Source organism: Aethalodelphis obliquidens, unplaced genomic scaffold (genome assembly GCF_003676395.1).
Source record: "Aethalodelphis obliquidens isolate GAN/ISIS:26980383/991018 unplaced genomic scaffold, ASM367639v1 scaffold26, whole genome shotgun sequence".
NCBI classification, from domain to species: domain Eukaryota; kingdom Metazoa; phylum Chordata; class Mammalia; order Artiodactyla; family Delphinidae; genus Aethalodelphis; species Aethalodelphis obliquidens.
The window spans coordinates 1,409,263-1,433,316 of record NW_020837970.1 but is presented as its reverse complement, the minus strand read 5'-3'; the positions used below and the strand labels follow the sequence as shown (position 1 = coordinate 1,433,316).

Here is a 24,054-nt window from a genome sequence, read left to right as displayed (position 1 = left end):
AGGATGCATCTGCCCGTAACCTTTGTCCTAGTATGTTAGACAATTCCCAGTCCAGGATGCCCTGAAATGTTCCTTCTGACCCCTTGGTAATTTTGTTTACCATCTTATTTCCTTTTCTGTATCTCTCCTTTTCTCACTAAACTAGTTAGTTGTCCCAAAGTGGTGAGTGGTTTGTTTAACTCTAAATCAGTTATGTCTCTTGTTTTGCTCTTGCCTGCAACCAAATCTGTTTGCCTTATGGAAATGTAGTTGATTGCTGAGAGATTATTTTGGCTATATCACAGTAGGATTCTAGTAGCATGGACTTTATGAGCACAAAATATAGAAATTTAGTCTTGAGAAAATTAGTAGTATTCTTATAATTGAGACTTTGGTTTTTTTTGTTTGTTTACTACAAATCAGAAGTTTTCAAGAATTGGAACTAAATAAATTGAACCTGAAAGTTAAAAAATTGTATCTTCTTTTTAGTCATTTAAAAAAATAGACTTACAGAATTATAATTGTGATTCACAGAATAGTCACATTTCAAGAGTAATACAGAAATATAGATTTTTTAAAAAAAGAAGTATACTTGTTGCTACATTCCTTTAAGATTAGGTGACCATACATCTAGGATCACTGGAACAATCCTGGTATATGCCTATTGTTCCAGTGTAATTATTAATAGTGCACTATTTCACTCTCAAAAGTTGCCTGGTTTGAACAATAAATTATATGGTCACTTTACTTAGAGGAGACTAGCCTTAATTCAAGTGAAGAAAAATATATACATCTTCTATTTTATGTTAAAAATTTCAAAATATTCAAATAACCATGATGGTATACTAACACAAACAGGTTAATAAAATATAAAACTGATGCTTAATCATTTTCCTTTCATATCCAGATATGTAAAAATACTATACTCTCCTTCTAGTAAGTGAATGACATAGTTTAAGAGAAAAATTTAAGTCTAAGGGCAATTAAAATCTTTATTTTTACTTCATCCAATACATAATCTTGTTTTTCAGTGTGTGTTATAACTTTCTGGATGCATCATTAATTTTTAAAAAATTCAATAATATCATTGCACAGTAATGAAAAGTAAACCCTGCATTTTTAAGTGGCTTATTGTTATAGTAATCAACATGTAACCAAGTAACCCTTACTTATGCTTTACAAAATTCTATTCCTCAGACTTATAAAACAAAACCTAACATTATAAAAGAAGCAATCTTGTCCATTAGCAAGAGTTAGAGTATGCTCTTTAAAACTGGATATTTTGTTGGATACACTAACAATATTTTATACTCATAAACCAGTTTGAAGCCTGAAACACAATTTCATTTATCTTTACATTCTAAGCTTTATAGTGTCCCAGAAAGTGTCCATCTGTTCAGCTGAGATTGCTTCAGATAGTGAGTGGTCAGAAAGACTTAGATGATAAAGGTCAAAAGAGCCTCTTGACCCTGTGATACTTGCCAAAGCAATTGGAGCATCAGGACTGATATACTGTTAGATACAGTTCACTAAATCAGCCTCACTTTAACCGGTAATGATAGCAAAAATACACAGTAAAGTCACTGCTGAAAGAAAACAAAAAGTATCCAATATAGTAATTTATTACCAGTCAGTGGGTTTCCCGCACTCAGCTGTTTTACCCCTGCAGTGGTGAGAAAAAGCAAAAAGGTACTCTAACACTTAGCTGAAAATGGATGCCCCGCTGATACCCGGGATGCATGGTGGCCCCATGATTGCCCATGCCATTAGCTTGGTAATGTCATCTCTATTGTAAACTCAGCTCCCCATGTTCTTCTTGTGCATCAGCTGCAGATTGAAGCTTTCTCCTTTGTCTTCTATTTGTGCTGCCAATCATGCTGCTCTCCACCAACCCTTTGGAGGGAGATAGTTTTTACTACCAACAACGATGTCCAGCCGCCTAGAGCTCAATGGATCTAAAAATTTAATGGCTGACACTTTCATTTATACCTTGATTTATGCATTGTTGGGCTATTTGTTCATTCCTAGCCTTCCACCAATGGTTTTTCATATCTTTGTAAGATATATGTTTTCTGTAACTAGTATATCCCTACCTGTTTATAGTTTTCTATGAAATGAAGTTATTTGTTATAAATGTTGAAATGTATTTGGTACAATATGAGCAAAGCCCTTTGTAGATCTTTTTCATTTAGTCAATCAATAAAAAAATCCTTTTAAAAATAGTTACTGGTTTCTGTCAATGAAGGAAAAATTCCCATGGAGAAGTATAAATGAGCTCTTTGAACATCAGGGTTTTTATCCATAAAACTATCTTAAGATCAACAATATAGCACTGAGTAAAGACAGATTAAAGATGAGATTTGCTAATTGCAAGCACAGAGATGGTAAAATAAATTTTAATTCACATTTCTAATTGTATATGGGAGGTGCAGTTTGTGTTTTTGATTTCTGTTTGTGTCTGCTTTAAAATAGCTCAACCTTTATAGAATGAGTAAAAATCAGTAAACATATGGATTCTCTTACCTTCCTCAAATACTTGAGTTATTTCAAGGTTTACTTCATTTTATAACTGACAGATACCCCATTTTCCTCAAATCATAATAGAAATTTATTCCAGAAATAATTATAAAGAAAGCAATATTAACGTAGCATTTACAGTTAAACACAAAACATAAACCTGATTTTGTTTTTATAATTAAGGATCTGGTAGTGTATTAAAAGTTTGTTACTGTGTACATTTTTAATGGATAAAGTAGTCCTTCATACATTTAGTTTTACATATCAAAGTAAATGACATGCTATAATTCTCCATGGAAATATGTTTTTCAATTAAAATCTAAACATTTTAGGTTTGGTTATGGAAATTGGTAAATTGTTGAAAAGGGTGTAATTTTCTCTTTCTACCAAGACACATGTTTCAGCTTTTAATTTAACAAACATTCTCTAGGATTATTCTGGACTAAAACTAGATATGTGAGGAGCTAGAAAGCTCCAAACCAGAATCAGCCTCTACTCCACTAGTGCTTTTATTTTGACCAGGTTTTCAGCACTGTATTTGATTACTACGAAGGCAGTTTGGTGGGAAGCATGTCCCAAGCCAGCTCCCATCTATTTTAGAAACTGCAGTGCTCTGTGCTTCAAAACAACTACGGAGTTTATTATCTTTTCAAGGACAAATAGAGAAAGGCATTTCAGAAAGAAAGAATGTTCCTAATAATGCATTTCTGCACTGCGAGGGATTGTTTGACTTGCAGAATAAAAGTCTTCTACTCAATTAATTTGAGTTATTATTACAATTAATTAATTGGTTAATTAATTTGTTTCTGGTATAGAGACAAGGCAACTCATTATACCCCATGTCATAAATATTCATAAACCAAAGAATCCGTAAGTCAGTATCTGGCTTAGCTCTTAGTCTATTTTTTAGACCAAATAATCTAAAATGAAAATTGTGTGAAAGCTTTTTAGCACTGAATAAATGTTAATTTGCTGTTACCTTTATTAACAATCCTTTCACTTTTCTTTCTCACTGTATTTTCTACCTTAGAAACATCCAAAGGGCAAGGTGGCAGGCAGAGGAGGAGCTCATTCACCAGGAGTGTGTGTCTTGTTAGGAAAATGACTAGTGTCTTAGGAAAAGAGGGTAAACCAACTTGGGACTCTCCAACAGCTAATGGAAACGTGTAGTTTAAGGAAGGTAGCACAGTCCCCAGAATAAGCTGAATCTCAATGGTAAACAGCCTTCAGAGACAAGAAGGTAGATAGGTAAAACAGCATCTAAGTTGTACTTTCCATGAAATTTTTATGTGGTTATGTGTATTAAATCAGTTAAAGTAGATGGCATGTCTTGATGTATTTGAGGGGGAAAATATAAAAGCATTTTCTTTTCCTGGATATCATATCAGTAATATATACAGTAACTTGACTTTTCAGGTACGGTTTATGTTGTAATTTAAGACTTTTCAAAATACAATGTAGCAGTATTGGTTTTCATGTATCACTAATGGATCGAGGGTGAATTTTAGGAAATGAGTGCTTGACAGTACAGGGAGGACCCTGACATTTATGAATAGTAAAGAAACCTCTCTCACTCTTCAAACCACAGCCCTGTGTTAGTTAGCCTCTGTTATTATGATACTTTTGATGTGTTCCTTTCTAGACCATAAAATAAAAACATGTGTATAGGTCTGTGTGAATGTGTATAAATTCCGTTTTCACATAGAAATGAGATATTATAGATTCTGTTCTACAAATTAAGTCAAAAATATTTGGTGGACATTCTTCTATATCAGTACATACACATCTACCCTGGTTAGATTTTTAATCAAGCCTCCAATAAATACTATTTTAGTTTTCTCTTTCAGAAAATCTTTGATGGGGGAAGCTATTTAGGACTATATGTTAATATGCAATTGTTACTAGTTTATGTTGTTAAAATAAACCCAGTATTATTTTGTTTACTTGAAATTATTGCATAAATCAAATTTAAATGACAGGATTAAAGAGGGATGGTTACTCATACAAATGCACCTAGGAAAACCATTCCAATTTATCCAATATTAAGAAAACGTATGACTCAAATAATTTTTTAAATAAAAAAAGCAATAATGATGCCAATTTAATTTATAATAATCTACCATCCCTACTATTATTTAACATTTTTTTCTGGCAGTTTTAGCAAATGTCAAATCATAAGAAAAAGAAATAAAAAGGATAAAAATAGAACAAATTACTTTTATTCAAATATAGTAATAGTGGATACGCTACATTTGAAAAAATGAATAGAACAGAAAACCTAATAAAACAAAAATTAAAGTTAAGCATAGTAGTGCCGAAAACAAAACTCATATACTAACACAGAAAACACTAGTTAGAAAATAAAATGAATATAAAAAATTCCATTCAATGAATATAGGAAATTAATAGGGATAAATTTAATAATAAATATGCAAGATCCATATGAAAACACATTCTAAAAATTACTAAAGGTCCTGAAAAATATCTTGATTTAGTAACAATGTAATCCCAGACGGAAAGTACAGTATTTTAAAGATTTCCAAAGTCACAAATCTGTACATTTAATAACAATAACTTCCAAAATCTCCCTGGTGGGTTTTTGGGAACCTGGTGAGTTGATTGCAAAATTCGCCTGGAGAAATAAGTGTATAAAATGAGCTAAGGAAAGTTAAAAAAATGAAGAAGAATGGACATGGGGCTTTTTTCTCAGATGTCAAACATTATCATCTCTCCATCCATCTATCTGAAGTAGAGTTCATTAGTGGTTCAAGAACAGACAAATAGATAAATGGAAAAGAAAAAAAGAGTTCAGGAATGAGGATGTGTATAAATCATAATTTGCTCTTTGGAAAAGATGGCACTTAAAATCATAGAGGAAAGTAAATAAGTGGCTTTTGTATAATTGAGAGTAATTTCTGGGAAAAATATAAAATTATATCCTACTGTCTACCTTTAACAAAAATAAACTTAAGATGAATAAAAGTTTTAAACATAGAAACATAGACTACTAGACGAAAATACGTAATAATATTTTTAGTAATTGTGAAGGGCCTAAGAGTGGGAAAATTCTCTAAATATACGTGAAAAAACTTATAGTTTAACTATTCAAATTTTAAAAATCATATTGCAAAAACCCCAAAGATCTATAAATTTAAAGTCTAATGATACTTGAAAAATATTTGTAATATATTCAACAGATGATCAATATCTTTACATACAAAGGGGCTCTTACCATTTGATAAGGAGAAGATAAATAATAAAATAGGAAATGGGGCAAATATTAACACTTAAATCACAGAAAAATCTACAAATAGTCATTAAGTTTTTCTCACTAAAAAATATCAATGCATATTTTTATAATCAAATTAGTAATTTCTTAAAAAGTGATGAACTATTTAATGACATGATGAAATAATTACTCATTTTTGGTTCAAGTGTGTTTTGAAACAACCTTGCTGGAGCACAGTCTAACAATTTAACCAACATTTTAAAGGCACATATTTTTCACCCTGAAATTCCATTTCAAAGAATTTTTTAAAGAACCTGAAATGTGTTCTATGATTTTAGGCACAGGTATGTTCAAAGAAGGCATAGAAAACAGTGGTTTTCATTTGTAATCTATGGAGAAATGGCTTACTTGGGGAACACTTTGTGCTCTTCCAAACAACCCGAAATTCTGCATCAATAAGATTTTGAGGAGTCATAGTTCAAAGTCAGGGCAATGACATCCAAGTATGCCAAGACCCAAGAGTAGGGGGACCCTAACTGAAGCTCTGGGTAGACAGAAACCCACTGACTGGAGGCAATCTGTTAGGAAGCAAGTTGACTCTTGACTGATCCTGTAATTAGGTGCTTAAATGGGCTAGTGTTGTGAGGCACTTATTTTTCACTTGGCGACAGTTTCTTAAATGAATTCCTCTGGTCACAAAGATGGGCTTGTGGAAATGTGCAGGACTAACACCTGAGGGCTGAATCCCAAGTTACCAGAAACAAAGGCATACTTAATTATTTTTGAACTGTGCTGGCTTTTATTTGTTATTTTTCAAAAAGACCTGGAATAACATCTTAATCATTATGTTTTGGTATTGAATAGTTACTAGAGGGAGGATGCCTTGAAATAAGTATGCTTGCCCTCAATGTTTACATGACTTGGCTGACCTGCACTTTTAGACTCAATGAAGTCTTCTGTAAAGGATCTCATGTTTTATGAACTCTTAACGGAACAAATTCCTGTTGGTATAATGCACTGAGGTTGAGGCACGCTCAGCTATTTAGAGGTTGGAGTGGGTGACAATAATGGTATTGATACTTATACATATGATGAAGACAAAAGGTAAATGTTGAAAAAGAAATTAAAATGTCATAAAAGAAATCCAAGGAAGGCAAGATTACAGCTGGAAGAGGATATTAGAAAAAGTTTGTGTAGGGAAATCTCTTGGGGAAATGAGCTTTCGTTAGGGGTAGAATTTCTGTAGATGGGTGTTAGGGCATTCCCAGCATGAGAAGAGGCACAGAGGCAAAGAAATCAAAAAAGCTAAAAAGCCAAAACTAGCTACTAACAGCAGAAGAATCAGGCAGCAGTGCCAAGCACAGTTTGCAAATAGGAAAGAAGGTTGGGGGAGAATTTGAGTGAGATGAACTAGACTGCGAGGTGCATGCTTCAGGGACCGTTGGTCTTGCTCACCACTGAGTCTTCCACATATGGCACAGTGCCTGGCATGTAGTAAATGCTTAGTAAACATCTGATAGATGAATGAATGAATCATTAATGAAAAGTGAAGGAGGGAACATGGTATGAGAGGCATTGAAGGAGGACTTCAGAGAAGGAAAATATGATATTCAGATTTAAGCCTGGTTCACTGGAAGAATGTTGCTGCCAGGGATGTCAGGAGATGAAGTGGACTATCTTAGTGAGGAGACTAGTACTGCAGTACAGATCCAATTAGGAGAATCTGCTCCTCCAGATTTAATTTAATTTAATGGTTTAAAAGTTTTAATGTAGTTAGTCTGGATATTCAATTTAAATATATAGTTACTTAATTTAAAAGATTTTCTTGTATTTGCTGTTACAATCACATATTGTAATTAATTGTGCTTTGGTATGGTAGATCAGGTTATAATTGAATTTTACAAACATTTTCAACTTAATTTCTATAACTCCATGCTGACAGTGAAATAGCTTTAACTGAGATGTTGACATAGAAAACTTTCACCTTTATTGACAAAAAGTATGATTAAAAATTGAATGACATGCCACTTCACTCAAGACTTTAATAAAAGTTTTATACAGAATAAGTAATAGTAAAGTGTACTTAAAGCCAGGCCACTGATGTGGCCATATACTTATTAACAGTAGTTTTCTAATATACCTCTACTGCATTTTAAATATAATCACCGTACTTTCCTAATATTTCTAATAAATGCTTTCTCATTTATTCATTTTCTTTTTTTCTTTCATAGCTCCTTATTCATTTTTGTGAATATTATTCCTTCAATTTCTCTTTGATGATTTTTTTTTTCAGTCCATTCTAAAGCATTGATTTCATCTGGAGTAAGTATATATCTCAGCTTTTATTTTTTAGCTATTAGATTTTCAGTGTTTTGGAATTTTGGTTTATAGACTCATTTCTAGAGCAATTTTCTTGTGTTTTTTTCATTTTAGTGTATTTTATTTTCCTCCCTCCCTCCCTCTACTCAGCTGATATTCTCTGTTGGTTTTACTGTTGCGTCTGTCTACCTTTTCAAGGTCCTCAGTCCAGAATAAGGCCTGGACCATACTGATACTAAGTATATTTCTGTCTAATTAGGGAATGAGCTTGTGGGTTGATTTAGTTACAAGTTAAAATTGTTCTAGGTCAGCTACCCTCCATAGTGACGTTAACCTCAGGGGCTAAACTCTAAAGCCTGGCACCTGCTTAAAGGCCTGTGACTTCACTTCCACACTCAGCACTTTGTGTTTCTGTCCCATTTTGGCCCTCGAAGATGTCTATTTTGTTTTTGAGCTTGTCTAAGCCTTTTAACATTTCTTTTAAAAAATATTTCATCCATCACTGGTATCCATTTGGAAGAAATAATTTGCTCCAAAGTCTAAACTTTGCCATCTTGACTAGAAGTCAACTGATATTTTCAAAACCTCTAGGATTTGTTAGTTTGTCATAAAACAGAAGTAGTTAATTAAACTTAAGAGCTTTTGCGCAGCAAAGAAAACCATAAACAAAATGAAAAGACAACCCTCAGAATGGGAGAAAATATTTGCAAATGAAGCAACTGACAAGTGATTAATCTCCAAAATATACAAGCAGCTCAATATCAAAAAAACAAACAACCCAGTCCAAAAAATGGGCGGAAGACCTAAACAGACATTCCTCCAAAGAAGATACACAGATTGCCAACAAACACATGAAAAGATGCTCCACATCACTAATTATTAGAGAAATGCAAATCAAAACTACAATGAGGTATCACCTCACACCGGTCAGAATGGCCATGATCAAAAATTCTACAAACAATAAATGCTAGAGAAGGTGTGGAGAAAAGGAAACCCTCCTACACTGTTGGTGGGAATGTAAATTGGTACAGCCACTATGGAGGTTACTTAAAAAAGTAAAAATGGAGCTACCATATGACCCAGCAATCCCACTCCTAGGCTTATACCTGGAGAAAACCATAATTTGAAAGGACACATGCACCCCGATGTTCACTGCAGCACTATTTACAATAGCCAGGACATGGAAGCAACCTAAAGGTCCATCAACAGAGGAGTGGATAAAGAAGATGTGGTACATATATACAACGGAATATTACTCAGCCATAAAAAGGAATGAAATAATGACATTCCTTAGACATGGATCAACCTAGCAACTGTCATACAGAGTTAAGTAAGTCAGAAAGAGAAAAACAAATAGGGTATAATATCACTTATATATGGAATCTAAAAAAATGGTAGAGATGAACTTATTTGCAAAGCAAAAATAGAGTCACAGACATAAAGAGCAAACTTATGGTTACCAAAGGGGGAACGGGGGGATGAATTGGGAGATTGGGACTGACATATATACACTACTATGTATAAAATAGATAACTAATGAGAATCTACTGTATGGCACAGGGAACTCTGCGCAATGCTCCATGGTGACCTAAATGGGAAGGAAATCTAAAAAAGAGGGGATATATGTATACATATGACTGATGTACTTTGCTGTACAGCAAGAAACTAACACAACATTGTAAAGCAACTATACTCCAATAAAAATTAATTTTAAAAAAAGTAGCTGTCTGAAGTTTTTAGTAGCAAAGATGTAGGCAGCTACTGTAATTTCCTTTTGTATCCATGTACTGTATTCTCTGCTTTTTGTGGCATGAGTTTTAAAGGTAACTTCTTATATAATATATTAGGTATATTAGGTCATAAATTCATCTACGTTGCAGAGTTGTTTCTCAGAAAATTTTCTACTTCAAGAAATTGTGTTACCTCTTCTGTAAATTTACCATGTTTGTTAATCATCATATAATTTCTCAGTGGTAGTGTTCAATACACAGATACCACATTTCCCCCCACCCCCCATCATCTGTGCCATCCTTACTTGAAAAACTCCCATTGTCACAAATCTTTTGATGTGGATACTTTCCCTTGAGTATAGATACATTTTCTAGAATTCCTAATCTTTTTTCTGGCATGAACTACACTTGCAATGCATCAACTGTGACTTCCAGTTTTTTGTTTATTTAAAGAATAGGAAGAATTTAGAAAATTACAGAGTAACCAGAGTGCTGAATCTTTGTATATTTTTATGATTATTTTCTGATCTGCTACATGGCTTCATCCATACCTAGTTAAAAAGAAGTTGTTAGAGTGACTCATCACCATAGAGTCATTCAGATGTCAGGGAGGAAGAAAACTTTCCTGTACCCTTCTAGGTTCTTCTGGCTGGTCTAAGAGTTAAATTGACATGAGACAGATTAACAGGAGAAAATCAAATTTAATTTTATACTTATGGGAATCCCACAAACATGAGAGGGTTAGAGATAGAAAGGTAAAATGAGGTATATATGACATCCTGAGCTAAGGAAGGGGATAGGAGTCTGGGGCTTTCAAGGACAGGAGGGTCATTCACAGGATGATAAGCAGAAGAGCACATGTATGGGTAATTAGACGTTTGCCTTGACATATAGATGGAGCCACTTAGATAAAATCTATCTCTGGTTATAACTCTTTTCTGGGAAAAATCCCCAACTTAAATTCTTCTAGCTAGTTAAGGGAGGGGCAGTAGTTTCTCTTGAACTCTCAGGGTCTGGATTACCTTTAGTTCAAAATAATCCTCATGCAAAAGTGATACATTTTGGGGAGGCTAATTCTGAACCTCTATACAGATTACTAAACTTTGTTTTCTCAGGGGCTACATTTTACATGCAGAATTCCCCAATTTTTATATAACTTATTAAATTACGCAATTAAAGTTATAAGCCTGGGAAAGAATATTGAGAACACAAAGGTGAAAGTACCGACAAGCAAACATCATAGTTCCTGTGATTAGAAGGCAGAAAGTACAACATAGCCTACCAGTGGTCAGGAGGATTGTAAAGCATGGGTTAATCTGTTGAGTTAGCTGTTATAAAGGTCCAAACAAAATTTTTACTTTAAACTAAAAATAAAGTTATAATTATTAAAATGTGATTTATATTATATTTAACAAAATTTAGATTATGATTGTAATTATATACTACTTCTTTAGAACAAATCATGTGTTTTGTTTTGTGTATTTTTTTAAATTAAACTGTATGGTACATAATATGTTACATTTTACTTCATGTTTGAATTTTATATTGAATAATATAGAGTTATTTTAGAAAACCATTTAAAAGATAATCAAGCGAAAACAAAAACAAAACAAAACAAGAAGATAATCAAGTGTTTCACAGGCCTCTCTTATATATTTTATGTTACAAGTTTGTCATTTGAAGCATCTGAATTAATTTTCTCTTCTTCAGTTGTTAACTGGTCTTCTCTGCTGGATTCTTATTAGTCAATGACAATGGGTATGACTCAGATAGTTCCAATATCCCTGTCTGGATTTAGTGTAATCCTGCATTTTTAACAGTATTTGCTATTTACTTTGCAATTGGATTGCATTATTTGATAATCAGTCAGAACCTGACTGATGGATGTTAGAAAGGGAGGAGTGTTTGGGTACTAATTTTATAAATGATCAGCTCATTAGTAAATATTTTCATATAATGATTACTTTTTCTTCCTTATACATCTCAGTGAATATGGTGTTTCATAAAAGGAATGCTTAGCTAATGAGGACCCTCTGTATATCTTAGAAACAATAAATAAAAAAACATTATTCCATTCTTTGAAAAACTTAAGTTGATAATATCATCTGAAGAATAGATAGAAAAAAACAGACTTGAGAATCCTGACTTGGCTATTTACCAAACGGGTAACTTTGAACAAATCACTTTACTTCTCTGTCCCTCATTTTCCCTTGTGTAAGGGGAAGGGGTCAGATTAAATCATTTCTAAATTCTTCTTGCTCTAACAAAACTAAATATCTAAAATATTTGCCAGTTATAATCTATATGTTTTCTCACTTAGGATTTAAATGTTTGTACTAGGTATTATTGCACAAAAATCACAAGAGTGAGCAGGTGAGTGTAATTTTAAGCATCAGTTTTACCAGCATTTTGTATCTGTGGTAGGTTGGGCAGGTCAGATTCTTTCAAAACAAACTCAGTGGGGGATTCAATTTGTTTTCAGGAAGAAGTTTTATCAGAACATTTTGTTAGACAGTGTATTTCCACCTTCAAAGACAGAAGGTAAAAACAGTCTTTTTAAACCATTTTGTCTTTCTGAATCAGATAGGAAAAGAAGAGGCACAACTGAACACAGTAAGATGAAGAAAAAAATAAGTGAATAGACATTTTTTTTATAAAGATGTTAGACTTATACCTTCACACCTTTTACATTGTTTTCCTCCAAACGTTTGGGTCTTTTTTGGTTTTCTTTTTTACATGTATACTGGGCTGTTGAGAGTTTGAATTTTGTGTTGTTAACTTTAGTTTTACCTGTCATTTATTCTGGGTTCTTGCTGATAGTAGAAGAATAATTTCTGCCTGCTGGCCATCTGGGATTCTACTTGTAGACTTTCTGACTCAGTAGCTTTTCCCCAAATCTGTGTACTTCAGACAAAGAGCTCAGCTCTGTGTGCCTCTTTCTACTCCCCACCTGCTGTTTAGAGCATTCACATGTAGATATATCAGTACCATTTTACTCCCCAGCCTCACAAAGTTCAGAGGTTGGAATGGACCATTGTTCTTTAGTGCCACCCTCTTGCTGTCCTGATTGTAAACCATACCTCCACTCTTGCCTCAACCTGAATGTCAGAGAGTGAGACTAAACATGATGTGAAGTTGGGGAAAAAACCAGCACCTTCTGATGTATGCAAAACCTGGACAGTACATTTTGGGGAAGTATCTGCCAAGCAATCAGAGAGCATTCTATAAACAACATGTAAACTAATAACTTAAAATTTATATTTAGCCCTCACATTTTTGCAGTGACATAGATTGAATGAAATACTCTTGTATTTAATTATTTATTCTAGACTTTTTATTGTAACCAGATTGGTGAGTGTTTCTAAAACACTCCTGTTATAATGATGGTTTACATATACTTTATCATTCTAAAAGTAATATAATTACATTTCTATTTTTACACAACATCATTCAGTCATGATTTAGCAGGTTACTGTTATTAGAATTCTTGTCTGAGTAATATATTGTATATAGGTAACATATAAATATAAATAAGTTTAAGAATTACTGTAACCTTTGCTACACATTACTAAAAGTTATGTATTGCCCAGTTCATGATATATTAAAACCCAGGAATTACTATTATAGGTATTTATTTGCTTTCTATGTTACTTATGTCTAAAACAATGGTAAATATTGTTTTTCAAATCCTTTGGTGATGTGACTTTAAAAATATACTATTTCTTAAAAGATTTTAAAATGCTCAAACAATGATCACTGGCTAGCATTATAACATTTAATCATTTTAGTACATTCAAATATAACAATGGTTTATACATATTGTCCAATGGATTTATTTCCAAATGGAAGCCAACTTTGTTGTATGTTAAATAAATTTGGAATAATATTTGTGATTTGAAAATATTGTAAAACATCCAGTTGCTCCTGAGGCTTAAGGTGATCACATTTAGGGACAGAAATTTAGGATTTTTTGTTTATGGCAGTACAATGGGCCTATTGTGGTGGTGTGGATCTCAAAATAAGAAGATGAGACCAGACCAGGGAATGTGTATACTGCTAGAATCATTGCTGTGATTTTTGAGTGGCCCAGTAATTGAGGAGGTCTAGCTGTTGTGTCCAGAGAATATTATTGCTTAGGGAAGTGGAAGTGCACAGGAGGGCAAAACCCTGTCTTCAGCCTGCTTCATTAACCCCTAATTCAAAAGAAACTATGGCTATAGTTTGTGAATAGGTGACTTCCTTGCTTAATACCCTTCAAGGGTCATAACTGCTCTTTGAGTAAATTTGAAACTCAACAGTTTGCAGGGCTTCAGTGTAATCTGGCTCCTGTCCTGTCTGTCTCATTCTGTAATACGTTCCCGTACTCTACTCTGTAGACAAACTAAGATTGTCACAGTGCATGATCCCTACATACCTTCTCACTCCTCTTCCAGCCATCACTCTAGGGGGCTTCCCATTCTCTTCCCTTTGCCTGGAATACTTGGCCTCTCACTTTTCTTCAGTTCATTTCTCCCTTATCTTTCAGATCTCAGTTTGGTGTCACTTCTGCTTAGACTCCTACTTGTATCTTTCAGGCTGAGATGCCTTCTTCAGATCTTTCTAGTTTCCTATATTTTTGCTTATACTGCCCTCATCTAAGCTATGTGGTTAGTGCTTGGCACATTTGTCTCTCCCCTCTGAGTGTAAAGAATGTGAGCTGCATCCATGCAGATGCTGGGTCTTGTTCTGTATTGGGTGGATAGCTTCTCACACCATGTTCTACTTAATACATACTCAGCAAGGACCTCTTGAATGACAGCTGAATGAAAGAAAACCAGGCATAAACCCAAAGGATGGACTGGGAATGGTAACCTTCAAGAACATGAAGTAGCATCTCAATTAGGGAAGATGATACTCAATATTTTTAAGACTCTTGATACATATTATCACAATAGTTCTGAAAAATGTTAAGGACATCTAGATCTTATCAGAGTTCACCTTGAAATGATCACTCAACAGTTTGGGATACTCTACTTTTTGTTTGTTACAAATCTGTGAAAATTCTAGCTAATTTAAGGGATCAAAACTGGTATAGTATATAAAATTTTATACTTGTTTCCTTTTTATTGGGACAAATGGTTTAAAAACTATTCCCCTCTGTGATATTTTTTAAATCTCCTTTTCTCATTTTTTCTCTTGAGTATATGGCTAATTAATTTTTGTGAGTTCTTTAAATATCTAAAATATTAGCCTTTGATCATTTATGCTGTAATTGTTTTTCTTACACTTTTAAGTTTAACCTGATTAATGCACTTTTTTTTTTAGAGGTACCTGTTAAAAATATTTAGATAGCCATATCTATTATTAATATTTTCTCTGTCAACTTGTATTACTTTTTTAAAACAGCTTTTGTTTTGTATGGTAAAATACAAATTTTTGTAGGAGCTTTAAAAATAGATATAATCAGGAGTCATAAGAAATCTGCAGTTTTGTAAAAAATCAAACTGTACTTTTCAAATCTAGGTATTTTCTATCGACAATATATGTGAAGTTCTTGCTGTGACATTATGTATTTTATAAAGGACTCTTTTTAATATCTACTTAATATTTTAATGTGTGCATATACCATAATGTTTTAGCCAAATCTCTATTATGGAACATTTACTTTCAGCTTACTGATATAGAAAATTTAACAATGAGCATTCTTTTTCATATAATTTTGTGCATCTTTGTAATTTTACCCCAGGATAAATTATTTTTAGAAGAATTTCTGCATCCAAGGGTATATAATAGTTTAAGGTTATTGATACATTTTGCTAATTGCCTTCCATGAAAGAGATACCAGCTTACACCCATCACGCAGTGTGTGAGAGTGCCCATTTTCTTGCTCCATTATCAAAACTGAGTATTTTAATTTTTAGTGTTCTTTACAAACCCAATTTCTGTCTCTTTGTAGGCTAATAGTCTGAACAACAGCGCTGATTAATTCTCTAAAAGTAGTGAATAAAGTAGTTTAAAATTCATCCTTAAAAATAATACATGTTAGTTTAAATGAAATTTAAGGCAACTCTTAGAGGTGAAAAACAAAATGAGAACACAAATCCAAACAGGAGAGAGAAAGCTGAAAGACCATTTGCTAGTCTCTGGGTTCTCTCAGCTTTGGTTTTAACTGTGACACAGGTAATTAGAGGTAATTAGAGGGAATGTCCAGGCCCAGTGTATTGATGGGAAGTTAGGTTGGAGAAAATTGTGCAAATCCGTTATTCTCTAAGAGCTGTATATGCAGTGAAAAAGTGAACCAAGGTGAGGGATATGTTCCACAAATGGAGATAATAAATATTTTTCTGTTGGTTTTAGCCCAAGATGGATGGGGGAAAGTAGGTTTGCCTGAAAATTGATAACCATAACCTAACTTCACACAGATTGAGGGTTAGGATTCACATTACTTGCAAGAAATGAAAAACTCTTAAGGTAAAATTTTTATTTAAATAGGGACCTGCTGGTGGTACCCCTGAGTACCTGGCAGTCAAAAATACAAATACTCTCTTGAAGAATGCATCTTTAACCCATGTCTCAAAGGATTCTCACCAATAATGTTTCACACATACACACACACACTTACAAAACATATAAGGAAACAGGAAAGCATCAGCAAAATAAAAAAGAGTCATATTCACAAGGATTTCAAAAATTGGAACTATAGATACAGAATGCAAAATAAGTATGCTTAAAGAAATAAAAGAAGGCTTGAAAATGTAAGTAAGAAATAACTGACTAAAAAATGACCAATTTGTCAAATAAAACTTCTAGAAATGAAAAATGTAAAAGTTGAAATTTGAAAATCCATGGATAAGTTAAATGACACGATAGAGATGGGGGGAAGAAAACTGGCAAATTAGAAGAAATTCTGAAGTGATTGCCCAGCATGTGACACAGAGAGACAAAGAGATGAAAAACATGAAAGGGGATAGAGTGACAAATAGCTAATCAGAGTTCCATAAGGGGATAATAGGATAGAGAGAGAAGATATTCAAAAAGACAAGTCTGAGAACTTCACAAAATTAACGAAGGATAGGAATACTCAGATACAATGTAAGAAAGATTGGGGGAAAACATACACACCTAGAAGAATCACAGTGATTCTGTGATTCTATGCAGAATATTAAAGACAAGATCTAAAAAGCAGCAGAGAGAAAGGCCAGATGGAGTGACAGACTATCAGCTCTCTATGTGACATGTCACCCACATCAAAGGAAACCAGAAGACTGCAGAATAATGCCTTAAAATAGCTGTGAGAGAATAAGTTAAAATAGTATACTCAGCGAAACTATCTCCTAAGAAAAACATGATTCCGTTGAGAGGATGAACAAAGTCAAAGTTGATTCTTTGAAAAGAAAATAAAAACTGAGAAACTTCTGGTAAGAAAGAAACAAAAGCAACAAAAATAATGTCAGAAATGAAAAAGGACCCATAGTTATAGGTGTTACAGAAAGTTTAAAAATTATAGGCAAATAATATAAGCATCATTTTGAACAATTATAAAACTATCAAAAGAAATTAAGCACTATCTAAATAAGTGGGAGATATAATCCGGAATTTGATAAACATCCTCAAATTTATATAAAGAAGTAAAAGAACAGGATAGGAGAAACTACCCAATCACCTCTTAAAGTCTTTTCATGAAGCTGTTATACAATGGAGTATTGTGCAGTCATAGATAAATTGATTAATGTCCCAGGGAACAGAGATCAGTAAGAAAAGGACAAATTCACAAATAACGTTGGAATAATTGAATGTCAAAATTTTAAAAAACATGAAAATTATTCCCAGTTGGGAACCAAACACAAATATGAAAGAGAAAAGTATGAAAGAATTAAAAAGTTGTGTGGAACTTTAAATTTTGGGAAAAAAATAGGTAAATAATTTTATATCCTCTGGATACCTATAATTTTTAAAGTAAATATTTCATAAATTTGATAGCATTAAAATAGGAATTCAGTGTTCATCGTAAAACACTATTAAAAATAGAGAAACGACAGGCCACAAATAGAGAGAAGTATTTGGACCACATAACCAACAAAAGATTACCTCTAGAATGAATGTATAACCCTAAAAATCAATAAGGAAAAGACAAACGAAAGTTTATAGAAGCCATAGGCAGACACTTTATAAACAAATGTGAAAAGATAATGAAATATTGCAATGATAATTAATGGTAATAATTAAAAAAAGAAAATTAAAACTACAAGGGATACCATCTTATATCCCCATATTGACAAAAATGAGATCCTGTATTAATAAGGATGTGGAGCATGGAAACTCTTTATACTCCTGAGACTACTGAGTAGTCTCTACTGAGACTTATAAATTGATACAATTATTTGGGAAAATCTAACAGAGTTGAAGTTGTGCGTATCCTATGAATTATCAGTGTCACTCTAGAAAGTTTTGCAGATGTGCACCAGAAGAAAGTCTTCACCAGAAGAATATTCACTGTGCCTTTTTTTCTTTTTGTAATACTAAATCTTGAAGATAATTTAAATATCCATTTAAATGAATAAACTGTAGTTATCATATAGTATAATACTTTATAGTGGTAAAAATGAAAGAACTACAGCTGTAATCAACAAATATGAATCTCACAATCGCAAAATTCAGCATAAATAAAGCAAATCATGGAAAATTATAAGCAGCATAATTATATTTTTATGAAAATTGAGAACATGCAGAATCAAATAGATTAATTAGGAATAGATATTTAAGATTAGGACACTAAATGAAAGCAAAGAAATCATAAACATGGAATTCAAGATAGTATTTAACCTCTGACAGTAGGCAGGGGTATTGAATCAGAGCAGGTTCTATTTCTTTTTTTTTTTTTTTTTTTTGTGGTACGCGGGCCTCTCACTGTTGTGGCCTCTCCCGTTGCGGAACACAGGCTCCGGACGCGCAGGCTCAGCGGCCATGGCTCACGGGCCCAGCCGCTCCGCGGCATGTGGGATCTTCCCGGACCGGGGCACGAACCCGCGTCCCCTGCATCGGCAGGCGGACTCTCAACCACTGCGCCACCAGGGAAGCCCAGCAGGCGGATTCTTAACCACTGTGCCACCAGAGAAGTCCCATAGTTTTACAAAAAGGATTTTTTCTGGCCTAATAGAACACATTTTCCCCAAAGAATACAGTCGTACACCATCATTTAAATATATTTGGATGATATTCCATTGTATATATATACTAATTGTTCATTCGACAAATATTTATAATACTGTATAGTAATAATAATACTGTATAGTAGCATTATTTTATAGGCATTGGGAACAAAGGGATGCACAAAACACCAGGGGTGGAGTTTGAGTGATACTGGGGAAGATATACAGTAAACAAATAAATATTTCATATAATATAAGGTAATAATTAGTACTATGAAGAAAAAAAAGCAAGGAATAAGACAGAGAGTAATAGGTTGGCATGAGAGTATATGGTACTCAAGTAAGGCACCCTAAATGAACAGGAACATAACTGAATTGTGGGAGCCCACCATGCCAGTATCTAGGGCAAAATCATCTTAGAGAAAGAACAAATGCAAGTCCACAAGGCGAGCCTTTAAAATAAAAAAAAAAGCAATTTGATACTTGTTCACATTTAGGTTACTTCCAATTATTAAAAATTTTAAACAAATTTCGAGAGACCATTTTTGTTAAAAGACTTCTTAAATTACTGCAGGTGCTCTAACTGCTCTTCTCAATTTTCATACCCACTTTTCCCCTATTGTATGTTTTCATGGCTATACTGATAAGAAGATATGAAAGTGTATCTGGAAGAAAGTTAATCTGATGCCATCTTACTCTATAGGCCTAATTCATATTTTTTAGAGGAAAAAATGAAAGTTTTAGAAAGGAAAAGTTTTTCAAAAAAATTAGAATATAGAATGTTGAATTTAGAAGGGAATTTTTATAGCTAAGGCAAAAAATTAAAATGCCTTGGGTTGTGTTGCTACTTAATTTCTTTTTATGCCATTTTAATATCATGGAACTTTTAATAAAATCACTTAAAAATAAGAACTTTGACACATAAATTTTTAAAATCTCCCTTAGGTCGCTGATGCCAAGTGTTTCTCAGGACCTTTTAATGTCTTGCCTGTGAAGACAAAATGGAGTAACATTGGTTTTCATATCCTTCTATTTGATCTGGAAAACCTTGTTGAACTTTTGCTGCCAACTCCAATCTGTGACGTTGACCCTTCCAATTCATTCTATGGCAGTGAGATCCTGAGAAGAGCTAAAAGCACAGTAGAGAAGAAAACACTGACACTGAAAAGAAATAAAACTGCCTGTGGTCCTCTCTCAGTGGAGGCACAAGCCAAGCCTGTTAGTGAAAGCCCAGCCCAAGGAGAAAATACCATGAAGTTATCAGAAGAAAATGATGGCATTAAAAGGCAGAAGAAAATAAAGAGCTCCAAAAAGATGCACCCTAAGCAATCTAGAAAAGTCAATGCCAACCTCACAATAGACACAGCTAAATTGCTCCTATCTTGCCTTTTGCCATGGGGAGTGGATAAAGAATTAGACAATCTTTGCATTAAGCATCTCAATATTTTAAAACTTCAGGGTCCCGTTTCTTTAGGACTTGCTTCAAATGAAGATCACTTCTCATTGATGCTGCCAGGTTGGGATTTATGCAATGCTGAAATGAAAAAAGACTATTCAAAAGTAAATTTGTTTTCCAGAAAAGTTTTGGACTTGTCAAATAAATACACTTCCACTCTTCCAAATCAGGCTGGGATGCCAAGAAGACTGGAAAATAATTCTGATTCTTTGCAAGAGCCAAACACTATCTTTTACTTATTGAGCAAACTATTTTTAGTTAATAAGTTAGTTAACATGCCTTTAGAACTGGCCTGTGGAATTGGCAGGTAAGACATGCTTGGAGATTTTGACTATTCTTATTTACGACATTAAAAATTTATCATTATTTGTTATATTTAGCTCTCTAGCCTCCCTCCTCCCCCCTCCCTCCCTCCTCTCCTTCCTTCCTTCTTTCCTTCCTACCTTCCTCCCTTCCTTTAGATGAAGAGTAAATATGCAACATCTCCTTTAGCTTAAAACAATTTTAAGAAAATCTTCCTTTTAATTCTTTGAGATTGGAGACGACTTTGGGCAATACATCTATATGTTTTAAGATTTATTCATCCAACAAATATCCATTGCTCTCATAATATGTGCCAGGAAATTCACAGTACTGGATGCTGAATGATTCAATAGATAGACAGATAGGTAGATAGATTCACACACACCTTGAAATCCATTATACTTGTTGTGAATTAAGTATGAACAAAAAACATTTAAATAAATGCCTATGATGATATACTTCATATATCATTAGGAAAGGAAAAATTTGAAAATTTCATACCTCAAATCCCACTGTTTAATTCATACTTCGGCATATTAAAATAGAAGAGGTTATCATTAATTCACTTATAGAAAGTACAGTTTAGTAATAATAGGCATTGTTTTTTGAGTGTTTAATATCTACTAGTCACCATGTAAGCCCTTTACATACATGATTTCACTTCATGTGCACAGCAAAGCTGGGGTTTAGGTACCATTATTTTGTTTATTGTATAGATGAGGATATTGAGGCTTATGGAGAGAAAGTATCAACCCCAATATTAATTCAGAGCCTTACAAGCTGATTCAAGGCTGGGCATCAGTATAACTCCAGAGCCTGATTGCTAACCTTGACTCTGTGTTTACCTTCTCCCACTGCTAAAATTCAATATACTTTTTCATAGTCTGATGTTAGAAGATTGGATTCAATTCATCAAGTGCTTACTGAATATGTCTTTAGCACTAGCTCATAGAAGAAATATAAATAAATTTCTCATTTGGGTAGGAACTAACTGAAATGATGAAGATAATGCACATGAAATAAGTAGAAAACACTGAAGGAACAAGGAGAAATATTTGTAGTATAGGTAAGTATTATAGGTGGTCAGAGTAAAGAGAATAATTAGTGTGAGATGAAACCATCAGAAAGCCTTTATAGAAGATGTGCCGTTTGAACTGCTCAGTACATGGTGGTAAATAGTCCTTGACATTTCTATTCTTTGGTAAGAGCTCAGTTCAACAAATATCTGTGTCAGGTACTAGATAATAGAGTTCCTGCCTTCAGTGAACCTACAGTCTGGTAGCAAATCCTTATGGATTATGTAGATTCAGTGTTAAGCTCCCTATCATTATAATGCTTCTATGCTATAGGATTTTCCATTTTCTGTTTGGTGGCCCTAATAATGAGAAAACAGAGACTGTGAATTTCATTATTCATATACTTAATTTTCCTCTATTTTCTTTTCTTCTGTTCATTACTATATATATATATATATATATACACTTATATAATATATAACTTCATATTTATAATTTATATATATAATATATATGTATTTTAATTTCAGTTAGGCACTTTTCTTTCTATTACTAAGAAAATTAAATAACACCTAAAGTATGATAAAAAAAATTGTAGTCAGCCAAGCCTGAAAACCTGAGAATGAACGCTGGTTTTGTTGTTAAACTAGTCATGTGGCTTTGGACTAGTCACTTAGCCCCTCTGGGCCTTGCTTTCCTCAGTTACAAAATGAGATGAATAGAATAGGTGATCATCAAGATTTTTTCAAATTCTTAAAAACAACTTATATTTGTTAGCCTAATCATGATCCCACAGAGCAGATGACGGACTCAGTTATTGTCGCCAGAGGTTTTCATTCTAAGTTTGTTCCAGATACTGAATATAGGATGGGAAGGATATATCTGGTGCCCTTTAGGGGAGATTAAGGGCTTTCAGCATGCTTTCCATTAAATGGCCTTAAGATCATTAACTTTAGTTAATCTTTACAAAATTCTGCATTAAAACAAATTATTGAATGGCAGTGTCAGGATTAGAGACTGCTTCCCTAAATAAGCCATTTCAGATTTGATCTGCTATTGGAGACTGCATGTTATATTTAGGGAAATCAAAACAATGTGTATTGGATTTGTCACTCCAAATCCTTCCAATAAATTTGGCCATTTTGCTAACATTTCACTGTGGTTGTAAAGGTGGAGAAATCTTTTTATGCTTAACAACTGAGTGTGTGACGAAACTGAATTTTAAGGAAAGAGCTATCTGCCTATGAGAATATCCCTGGATAGTATCTGAATGTCCTCTCATTGAATCACTGGACTAGGGTAAAGCCTGTCTTCATCAAGTCCTGATGGTACCTGGGGATAATTTTTTGGCAGCTATGAACATATTAGGATTCAAAAATTTATTACATTAGCCACAAATCACATGACCTAAAGTCGCAAGGCCCCTCCAGTAAAAGTGGATCACAAGATAATTCTGGTAAACTAAGATTCACAATTCACTTGGGGTTAGGGTTTTAGGTAAGTTAAAGTGGGGAAAAAAGATTCACCGAAGAGAATAATGTCAAAGATATTGCTAAAAATAACGTGTTCAATTCCCAAATTTGTTAAAGTGGTCATGCAGTCATATCGTCAATTTATTTCTCAAAATGTTTTTTATACATCTTTAATAATATCCTTTGAATCTTATTTCAACAGTTCTTTCACAATGGAGTCTGTGCATAAGAAGATGAAAAGTCCTGGGAATGATATTTTAAATATTTCAAGCTTCTACGGTTATTTACAAAATGGTAAAGGAGTTACAGATATAGTCTAATAATTTTTTTTCTTCTATGAAATAAAAGTGCTATAACTGGATAGCATCCTACAGTTTAGAATAAGAAGTGTGCATGTTTATTGTTTGATTCAGTCTGTATTTTACATGGTTATAGTTTTGTATTCTGTCTATATTTGAAATATACATGAAATTTTGTTATTAAAGTAAATATCTTATAAGACATGTAATATGATAGATTTCATCAAATGATCTTTGAAATACCTAAAAGTATGAAACTTTTCAGCAAAGGAAACATTTGAATATTAAATTAAGGTCATATGTGATTTATGGGGAGTTTACTGTATCAATATCTTTATTACCAAATAAGTAATTATTATATTAGAGAGTTTTACAGTTATTTCAGAAGATTATATAATGGTCCTTGAGTTCTTCTGAGTAACAGTCTTGGTGTTTAGATTTTCTTTTGATGCCAAATGGCTAATTCATCTCTAAAACCTACTTCTCCAAATTTTTGACATCTCATTAAATGGCAGTCCCATCTTTACAGTTATTTAGGCCAAGAACTTTAATGTCATATTGACTTTCCCCTTTTTTTCTTGTACCCCACATCCAATGTTTTAGTAA

The 24,054-nt window shown here is 33.3% G+C and overlaps 1 protein-coding gene across 2 annotated transcripts in view; it reads left to right on the top strand.

The window, feature by feature from the left end:
* The window catches only part of WDR72 (WD repeat domain 72), a 205,612-nt gene that overhangs the window by 95,717 nt on the left and 85,841 nt on the right, over positions 1-24,054 (top strand). For both annotated transcript variants that reach the window (XM_027123063.1, XM_027123064.1), the window contains exons 15-16: positions 19,848-20,665; positions 23,352-23,443. In XM_027123063.1, the coding sequence (XP_026978864.1) occupies positions 19,848-20,665; positions 23,352-23,443 (910 nt within the window). The remainder of the gene's footprint in view (positions 1-19,847; positions 20,666-23,351; positions 23,444-24,054) is intronic.